We start from the raw sequence: 10,490 nt of genomic DNA on the forward strand, positions 1-10,490 counted from the left end.
GTCCATCTACACACACACATGTCTATCTACACACACACGTCTATCTACACACACACGTCTACCTACACACACGTCCATCTACATATACATGTCTACCTACACACACGTCTATCTACACACACACATCTATCTACACACACACGTCTATCTACACACACGCGTCTACCTACATACACGTCCATCTACACAAACACGTCCATCTACACACACACGTCTACCTACAAACACGACTACCTACACACACACGTCCATCTACACACACACGTCCATCTACACACACACACACGTCCATCTACACACACACACGTCCATCTACACACACACACACGTCTATCTACACACACATACACGTGGCATGACGGAGCATGTGAGGAGCGTGGCTGCGGGACACGCTCTTTCTAACCGTGGCCGTGCGGAACCAGAGCGCAGGGCTCAGATCCAACATCAGGAGGCGAGAACCCTACTTCTCTTCAACAGCCGTGGCCTTTACGGCTTTTCCTCTAACCACGAGTTCCCGTGTCTAGGGGGCCGGGCGGGTCCTCGCTGAGGCGGGCGGGAAGGAGCCGCCCCAGGGCGAGCGGCGGGACAGGAGGCCCCGGGGTGACCTGTGCATCGGCCGTCCTGGCGGCGAGGGCGCTGCCGCAGCCTCAGAGAACCGGCACCTGCTGCCTGAGCAGCGGCTCCGGGGGGCCCCCCAGGCACGGAGAGCCTCACGCACCAGACCCTCCGCCGGGGAGGCCGGGGTCTGTCCAGGGCGAGCGCTGGAGGCCGGGCGGCCCAGGCCCGGTTCTGGGGAGGCCGACGCTGGACGGAGCTCAGTCTCGTTCCTTCTCGCTCCAGGTCTCCTGCTGGCCAGGCGCCGGGCTCCCTGCCGTCCTCACGCACACCTGTCCCCGCCCGCTTCCCCCGCCGCTGCCTGAGCAGCGACCACAGCTCTGGCTCCTGTGCAGCAGCCACTGAAAATACAACTGCGTGTGGAGAGCGGCCACAGCGTTCGGACAGGTTCAAGCTGGGGCTAATGAGAGGGCACGGTCCTCTCCTGGCAAAGCCACGTGCAAGTCCCAGCACAGTTACAGCCAAAGGCTAAGGTTGTGAGCTTGACCTTATGGTCCGCACCTGTGGGCCCACGTGGCTGAGTGATGTGGGCAGCAAGTAAACAAAGCTCGATCAGGTGCGTGTGATTGAGTGGATTCGAAACCGCGAGAACGTTGTGACCACGCCCTTACTTTGCCGCGTGGAATCTGCTATAAAATAAAGACTCGGCTCGCAGGCCGTGGCGCTGTCTCTCCATCAGAGAGGGCAGCGTCCCACCCAGCCCCAGCTTTCTTCTCTTGTCCGTCTCCTCCATCCTTCACCGCCCCCTCAGGCTCATTGAATCTGGCTGTGCCGGGCCCACTACGCACCTTGAATGAGCCCAATTAAAATGCCCCAAAGTGCCCGGCGGGCGTGGCTCAGTGACTGAGCATCAACCCACGAACCGGGAGGTCATGGTTCCATCCCCGGGTTGTGGGCTCCGTCCCCAGTGTGGGGCGTGCAGGAGGCAGCCGATCCATGATTCTCTCTCATCATGGATGTTTCTATCTCTCTCCCTCTCCCTTCCTCTCTGACATCAATAAAAACAAACAAATAAAATGCCCCCAAACTGAGAAAATTGTGACGTCAATTCTCTCACTCCCAACCCTTGAATCAAAAGACAATCCCTTTAGTCCCTTCCTGCCATTTGCTGTGTATAAGATGGACCCCCCCCGCCCCCCGCCAATCACAGGCTGACCTACAGCGTGGGAAACAGTCCCCGATTAGAACCCATCCTTCAGGTTACTGTCCCACGTTCACGGGAAAAGGAGGCTCCTCAGGAAGAACGAGGGACAATCACTGCCCCCGGCCGTCAGGGTGACTTCCTGTCCACCAGCTGGGACCCAGCCGCTGGGACTTCACCACGGCTTCAAGGTAACAGTTCCTGAGACTCTGCCTCCTTCACCAAATTCAATTCACTCTTCTCACTGAAAAGCAGAACCTCCGGACCAGCTCTTAGAAACGGGGCCGCAGACTAAGAAAACAGCAGAACCACGTCTGCTCCGTGTGAGTCTCAGAACAGCCGGCCGGGTCCGGACGCCCCGCTCCCGCTCCCCCCTCCCCGCTGTTCCAGGGGCAGGTCAGCCCCGCCAGCTACTCACGTTCGTTCGCTGGGGAGGCCTGGGACAGGAAAGCCTGCGCTCGGCAGTGGGACTCTCTCCTCGCAGGAGCGGGCGCGGTCTGAGCTGAGCTGAGCGCACGGCTGTCTCCACCCCCACAGCCGCCAGCTGTGCTCATACCTGGGCTGCGATTGCACACACCTGCCCGCCTCCCCGCCTGCCTCCGGGCTCCCCGCCCAGGCCGCTCCCCCTCGGAAAGGCCAGCCACGCACGCACACCCGCTGGTGGCCGCCCCGAGGGCGCAGGAGGCCCCGGTGGGAGCTGGCGGTCAGGAAGGGACACGCCTTGCTGTCGAGGAAGGAGAGACGTGCTCCCGGCTCTGTGAGCACCTGGAAAGCCACGTAAACGACGGGAAAGACGGAGAAAACGTGTGGAAACGGGCGGCGCCCGCAGCCGGGCACCTGCTCTGTGTGTGTTGGGGGGGGGGGGGCAGGGTGCGCTGACGGGCGAGGCCGAATTTCACCAGGTGAGGTCATGAGAGCAGCCGGCTGGCCCGCTGCTGCCGGTCGGACCTGCCACAGCGGGAGGAGGCCCAGCGCCCTCGGTGGGACCCACGGGCAGCCGCCCTCGGCCAGCCACTCCCCCCGGGGCTCTCCGTGCCGACCTCCGCTCTCGCCTCACGCAGCCAGCTGTGCTCTGTCCCTGCGAAGGCTTGTGCGGAGCCCACACCCCGCACCGGCCGCGACCCCTGCAGGGGAGAAGCCGGCGCCTCCTGGTGGCTGCGGACGGTCCGGAGCGGCTGGAGGGGGAGCCGGGCGTGGAGGGGCCGGTGCCCACTCCCGTTCACACAGAGCGGAAGTGTGTGTATTTGCACAGGTGAGCGGGTCAGCAAACTGATCGAACCACACGATGGAATACGACTCGGCCCGGAAAAGGAGCGGACTCCACACGGGCTCCGACTCGAGAACCTCGAGGGCGTCATGCGAAGAGGGGAGCCGCACACAGGCCGCGTGTTGTGTGATCGTGTGTTGTGTGATTGTGTGCTGTGTGATCGCGTGTTGTGTGATTGCGTGTTGTGTGATCGCATCCTGTGAAGCCCAGGACGGGTGCGTGCAGGAGGCCGGGCGAGTTGGCGGCTGCCAAGGGCTGGGGGTGGGCTCAGGCTTTTATTTCAGCTGGACGACAGGTTCTGGAACCAGACAGGTGGTGGCTGCACAACACTGTGAGTTTTTTAAATGCCACTGAATCGCTCGCTTTGAAATAGTTAATTTAAAAATACATAGACTTTTATTGATTTCAGAGAGGAAGGGAGAGAGAGAAGCATCCATGATGACAGAGAATCACGGATCGGCTGCCTCCTGCTCGCCCCCCACGGGGGATGGAGCCCGCAACCCGGGCCTGTGCCCCGATGAACCCTGACCTCCTGGTTCCTAGGTCGACGCTCAACCACGGAGCCACGTTGGTCTGATTAAGAGAGTTGACTTGAATGCTGTGTGCGTTTCATCTCCATTTCTGAATGAGTGTGATTTTCACGCCTTGAGGTTCTGCACAGGCTGTTTGAGGAAACGGCTCCCCGACGGCGTGAAGAAGCTGGGCGACCGCGGCTTTGCGTGTTGTCACCGGGTTTCTACTCGACGACGGAGCGGAGGCGTGGGACACGGGACATGTGCTCCCCGCCCCCCCCAATCACAAGAGACTTTTTCTAGAGAAGACAGTCTTTTAAGCGAAATATCTTGGATGAGCCAGCTGGGCGGGACAAGGTCCCGGCAGGTCTGCCCAGGGGGGCAGTCACAGCGAGAGCCCCAAGGTGGAAGGGGGGGAGGAGGGCCGGCCGGACGGGAGTCGCCCAGGACCCTGAGGGTGGGTGATGTCCGGGAGTCGGTGTTGAGAGGTGGACTCTGATGCGATTCCTCCGTGCCCCCCGCCCCCCGAGTCATCCCGGAGCCGAGCAGCACCTGTGACTGGGCCACTGGGCCCTGGACCACCCTGCCCCCCCCCCCACACACACCGGATGCTGGTTGTCATGCCGACACCCATCCCGTCACTGCTGTCCCGGCCACCAGAGAGGCTGCCTTCCCGGGGAGAGCAGGGGATGCTGGGACTTCTCCCTGCCGCCCCCGGGAGCCGGGGCTGTTTATCACCAGAGCTGCCGGGCGCGGGGCCGGTCCGGGTGCCCACTGCCCAGAGCGCAGCGCCCACACTCCTGCGCCGTGACCGCCTCTCCCCTCCAGGACTCCAACGAGGCCCCACATCAGCCTCCCCCACTGACCACTGCCCCCCGTGTGCGTGGCCGGTCAACGCTCCCCTCTGGGCGCTTCTTCCTCCAGCGGGGCCTCAGGCCACTGGCCAGGCGTCTGTGCCCCCAACAACGGGGAGGCACCTGTGAGGGGGCTCACGGGCCTGACCCCCCGGAGCCCCCAATGCAGGGCTGTGGTTCCGCCCCAGACCCAGGGCCGCAGCGCCGACACCCGCCCGCCCGCCCTCGCCCGGGGTGACTGGCGAGCGATTGCACGTCTCTGGGCTCGGTTTGCCATTCTTGTCGGAATCACGTGGCCGTGGCGTGTTGACTCCTGTGGAGCCGGAGAGATGAGGCCAGATACAGCGCTGACGAGTGTCGTTTATTGGCCGTGAGTCTCGGGGGCAGGAGACCACACTTCCTCCCAAATGACTCGTGGCTTAGGCTCCTCGTGGGCTCAGGGAGGCTCGCCCCAAACAAGACGGGACCCACAGGGCTTCCCTGCCCGCCGTCCTGTGTTTCTTGTAGATTAAAATGTAAAATTCTTGCCCTGGCCGGTGTGGCTCAGTGGGTAGAGCGTCGGCCTGCGGACCAAAGGGTCCCGGGTTTGATTCCGGTCAAGGGTACGTACATCAGTTACAGGCTCCTCCCCAGCCCGGGCCCCGGTCGGGGCGCCTGCAGGAGGCAACCCATCGACGTGTTTCTCTCACTTGGATGTTTCTCTCTGTTCCTCTGTCTCCCACTCTCTCTAAAATCAATGGGAAAACATCCTGGGTGAGGATTCACAACAACAACGTTAAATTCATTCTAGAAGCCGGTGGTTTGGGGGGGTTTTGTTTTCAGCGGGTGCGCGGGCAGCCTGTCCTCGATCAGCCAGGCAGCCTGGCCTCGTCCCACACTGTCTGTCCGTCCATCAGCCGGGCTGGTTTCAGGGGCCGAGCACTGAGGTTGCTCCCTGTTGTCCAAATGCGAATTTTAAAAACGTGTTAAATGCACGGGGGTGACAGTGGCTATGACATCGCAGGTTCCAGCATCTGTTCGGGGGGTTGTGGTCACCACCCAGGCAAGTCTCCTCCGTAGCCATCGGTCCTTCCCCCACCCCCTCCCCACCCCCTTCTCTCAGACAGCCCCTCCTGTGGCGAACGCTGCAGCCGAGCTCTGGGTGGGTACTTCCTCTTTATGGGTAAACAACCGAAGCCCAGAGAGGGCACGGGTCCTGCCCAAGACCAGCCGAGGGGTGAGGCCTGCAGACGAGACCAGCCCGGCCAGGTGAGGCCCGGTGAGGCCCGGTGAGGCCTGGCGAGACCCGCCCGTCCTGTGGCGGCCCCGCCCTCGGCCACGCAGCCTCCAGCCCGCCAGGTCCTGGTCAGCCCGGGGCGGTGAGGCTCCTGGCAGGAGTCCAGGTGCCATTTGCTCTCCGAGGGTGAGCTCAGAGTCACCTGACCCTGCTCCTCCGGGGCCTGGACGAACCCAGCCACCTGGTCCCGTGCTGTTCCCGCACTGGCTGCGACTGGATTCCTGGCTCTGACCTCCACCTGCCCTTCCCCCGCCCCCCCTTACCCAGCGGAGCTACTTATAGCTCTGTCATCGGGTTCCTGAGCGACTGAAAACAAACTGCCCTCGCCTGGGAGGGACCTGCTGGGAGGCGCAGCCTGCTTTTTGCTCTGTGGTTAGTGTCGGCCTGTGGGTGCAATTCCCAGTCAAGGGCACCCACCTGGGTTGCAGGTTCGATCCTCAGCCCCAGGCAGGGTGCGCGCAGGAGGCAGCCAATTGTGTCTCTCTCACCCTGATGTCTCTCTCTCTCTCTCTCTCTCTCTCTCTTTTTCTTCCCTCCCTTCCACTCTCTCTAAAAATCAACGGGAAAAAATATCCTTGAGTGAGGATTAACAACAACAAAACTATCACATTGAAACGAATACAAAATAATATTGACTGTAAACTGTAATTAAAAAGAAAATAAACATAGGTCTCATTTTTTGCTGCTTGACACAGTCACTGCAGGGAAGAAACATCTGCACAGCATATGTTTCAAGGGACCTGGCGTATATGGCATACTGTTCTTAATCTGTTTGCTCCCCTTCTTAGCGCTATGTGTTTTAACCAAGGTCACCTCTCCGAGAAAGGATGTTTCCCCAGGTGGGGATTTTCCCCTGGAGTTAGGGAGGGAACAAAACTCCTTAACTAAGTACCAGGCGGGTAGTTAATCACTTTAACTACGAACAATCACTCTTAAGCTACATAATCTTTACTTAGGATAATCTCCTTCAGTTACTTCCTTGTAGCTTAACAGAACAATAGAGTAGTCGCCTTGGAATGAAGATAAGAAATGCCCTAACCTTTGGAATAGAATGGATAGGATTAAAATCAACTGGTATAAATACAGATGTAACAGGAGAAATAAAGACAGAACCTGGCTAGAACCTGGCTAGGCTGCTGATCAACTGAACACTGCCTCCGTACACACCTTTGGGAACCCCTGGACCTGCTGGGGTTGGACCCCAACAGTATCCAGCGTCTACAATGTATCAGTACAATATCCAAAACACCACAGCAAACAGCCGGTATGTGAAGAGGGAGAACAGTGGGTACAACTAGACACAGAGATAACCCAGACATTTGAATTAGCAAACAAGGACTTAAGGTTACTCTTATAACCATGACAAAAAGAACCTGCAGGAAAAGAGAGCTGTAATGGTGGAAATTTCTGGGTGATACTAGTTTATATAAAGGAGAACACAGGAGAGAGATGGAAACCGAGGGAGGAGGGTGGAAAAGTGCCTTAAGAGATACATCAGCCCAAAGCAACTTGTGGTTCCTGTTGGGATCCTGACTGAAATAAAGCGACCGGAAGAACAAAACAGAAAAAGTGAGACAGTCAGGGATCTATCTGAACACTAGGATAATCTTTCATACTAAGGAACTATTGTGTGTTTTTTAGGTGTGGTCAGAATATCATAATTATACGCATACAAACAAAGAGTCCTTATGTTTTTGAGATGCATACACTGCTATTACTGATTGAGTGATGGGATGATTTGCTTTAAAACAGTGGTTCTCAACCTGTGGGTCGCGACCCCTTTGGGGGTCGAACGACCCTTTCACAGGGGTCGCCTTAGACCATCGGAAAACACATCTATAATTACATATCGTTTTTGTGATGAATCACTATGCTTTAATTATGTTCAATTTGTCACAATGAAAATACATCCTGCATATCAGATATTCACATGATGATTTGTAACAGTAACAACATGACAGTTATGAAGCAGCAACGAAAATAATTTTATGGTTGGGGGTCACAACATGAGGAACTGTATGAAAGGGCCGCGGCATGAGGAAGGTTGAGAACCCCTGCTTTAAAACAATATGGAAGTGGGGGAGGGGCAGACCTGAACGGAAAGCAGAGAATGAATGAAAGGCCATGGGCTGCGTGTAGATACTTGTTGAACCCAGTAATGGGCAGACGAGGACTCTTGTGACAGTCTCTCCACTTTGTGCTTGAAAAGCTCATAATAAAGAATTTAAAAAGAAAAGGAGGGAGGGTGGGGGAAAGAAAGAAAGTGTCCTCCTCTTTAGTGATTGGGGTCCACTCCGGTGCCCGAGCCCACCCCTGCCGGCCCAGGGGAAGCTGGGAAGGGAATCAGGCCATGCCTTCCTGGGCATGTGTCGTGTGATCTGCCAGTGATTTAAGCTGCTTTTTTAAAAAAAAAAAAATATATATATATATATATATATATATATATATATATATATATTGATTTCAGAGAGGAAGGGAGAGGGAGAGAGAGAGATAGAAACATCAATGATGAGAGAGAATCAATGATCGGCTGCCTCCTGCACACTCCCTGCTGGGGGTCGAGCCTGCAACCCAGGCATGTGCCCTTGGCTGGAATCGAACCCGGGACCCTTCAGTCTGCAGCCAAACCAGGTAGGGCTTAAGCTGCTTTGGATTGATTTGCATTTTCCAAACCAAATTTCCTTGTTGAACTTCAGGTGTGAGTCCCAGGCCTCCCGTGGGCCTCGGAGGCCAAGGGCTGCTTCCCGGGCCCTCGGTCAGCCCTCCTCTCCGGTCTGTGTCGGCTTGGTTCCTAGGACTGTGTGTCTGGCCGCTGCTACCTGGCTTCCAGGTGTGAGGACCCCTCCCAGGGGTAACGTCCCGGGTCCCCTCCTTCTAGGACCCGCCCGTCTGACAAGAAGCCCCGGAGCCAACGACGCCATTGGGCACTGCGTTTCTTCTCTCTCTCTCTCTCTCTCTCTCTCTCTCTCTCTCTCTCTCTCGGGGCTTCTCCAAGGTTGGAACCTGGTGCTGGCTCCTCCCCCTCTCTCCACTGCTGACCAGCATGTCCCCCAGAATCTTTCCTTCACGCTGACGGAGGAGGAGGCGTTTGTGAGCAGCAGGGACAGGCTGGGGCGGGAGCCGGTGCCGGCGGCGAGGACGCACACCCAGCAAATGCCAGGGGTGAGCTGCCCGCCGGCAGGGCCAGCAGTGTCGCCAAACGCTCTTCCCGGAACGGAGCACGCGCCGATCTTGTGACTGACCTGCACCCAGGGCTGTGGCTCATCGCTCTGCTACGAAACAGGAGACGCGGAGTCGCTCTGACGGGTCCCAGCGTGAACCGCGACCAGCGGCCGCAGAAGCGCAGTCCAGGCCTGGGCTCTGCGGGACCGCCCGCCAGTGGACACAGAACCTTGTTTTGTTTTGTTTTAGTTTTAATCCTCACTCGAGGGTGTGTCTTTATTGATTTCAGAGAGAGGAAAAGCGAGCGAGAGAAACATCCGTCCGTTGCCTCCCAGACGTGGCCCAGCCGGGGATCGAACCCACAACCTAGGGAGGCGCCCTGACAGGGAATCAAACCCTGTCAAGGGATGAAGCACAACCAACTGAGCCGCCCGACCAGGGCAATACAGACCCATGTTTTTTAATCTCACAGAGTCACCCACAAAATCACGTCCCCTCGACATGAAAACGGGGGCCCCCGTAGACACGACCACGCCAGCTCCCCCCACCGTCCCCTCTGGTCCTTTCCCACAGAGCGAGCACAGCCCGAGAGGGATCGTGGGGTTTGGTGAGCCTCCCAGGCAGCTCCCCCCCAGGCGGCCGGCTCTGGGGGACCCGGACCTTCCACGCGTGTCCCAGACCCCTGACCACCCCAGGTCCCACCATCCCCGCGCCGTATTCAGACGTGTGGCCGGGTCTGATCTCTCTCTGACTCTCTGGCACCGCCCCCCTGAGTGCGGCTGGACCGGGTTCCCCTCTTTAGGTGACACACCCGGGCGCTCCCTCCTCACAGCGGCTCCCACCTGGCCAACGGCAAACAGCACCCCCCCCCAACATCTGGGACACCCTGGCAGGTGGCAGCTCTCCTCCGTGGCTCCGGCCGTCCACGGCGCTGCCCACGACTGAAACACGCACCCGCGTGGGCAGCAGGTAGGATGATGAGAACACCTTCTCCGCTGAGGGAGGCCCGGGCCAGGGCCCCGAACTGTCCAGGGGCTCAGAGGCTCGCCCCCTGGCTGGTCTGTAGGGCAGCTCCCTGCTGCTCTCACCAAAGACTGGGAACCCGAGGGCAGCTGCGGTTCCCAGTACTTCAGGCTGGGCCGGGCCTCCTGCGGTGAGATGGACAAACCGCCCCGCCCGCCCCCCTGGGCTCCTTGCAGATCAGAGCCTCGGACCAGGGTCGCATCAGGGTGAGCTGGGTTTCCTGTGCTTGTCCTGGTCCTGGCCCCCCACCTCCATCCCCCCCCCGAACCGCGCCCCATTGCCCCCCCCCCCCCTAACAGGGGCTTATTAAAAATCCCCCCCTCGGGGTGAGAAGGCGCCTTTTATTGCACCCGGGGGCGTGTTTGAGAGGTAATTTTTTAGGCCGGTTGGTAGTGTCGTACCGCAGGCCGCTTTTCCAGATATCTTTTAATTTTCTTCGGAGGCCTTCCTTTCTGCTTTTCGGCTTTCCACGGGCAATATACTAGGACCTGTGTAGACCTGCACAATAGAAATTTCTTGATGTATATTCGAGCGCTGGAGTCGGTTCTTTAGATATAGCGTCACTCCCGCGCCGTCGGGCGAGTGGCCGCCCTCGCCCCGCGTCCTTTCTATATGGAACGAGACTTTTTTGTTTTTTTTT

General features: G+C 58.4%; 1 protein-coding gene across 1 annotated transcript in view; it reads left to right on the forward strand.

The window, feature by feature from the left end:
* Nucleotides 1-355: 355 nt before the first annotated feature.
* The window catches only part of NSMCE4A (NSE4 homolog A, SMC5-SMC6 complex component), a 23,973-nt gene continuing 13,838 nt past the window's right edge, over nucleotides 356-10,490 (forward strand). The window contains 2 exon segments of the mRNA XM_006107284.2: nucleotides 356-367; nucleotides 525-698. Coding sequence (XP_006107346.2) covers nucleotides 356-367; nucleotides 525-698 — 186 coding nt within the window.

This window comes from Myotis lucifugus, unplaced genomic scaffold (assembly GCF_000147115.1).
Source record: "Myotis lucifugus unplaced genomic scaffold, Myoluc2.0 scaffold_1089, whole genome shotgun sequence".
NCBI classification, from domain to species: domain Eukaryota; kingdom Metazoa; phylum Chordata; class Mammalia; order Chiroptera; family Vespertilionidae; genus Myotis; species Myotis lucifugus.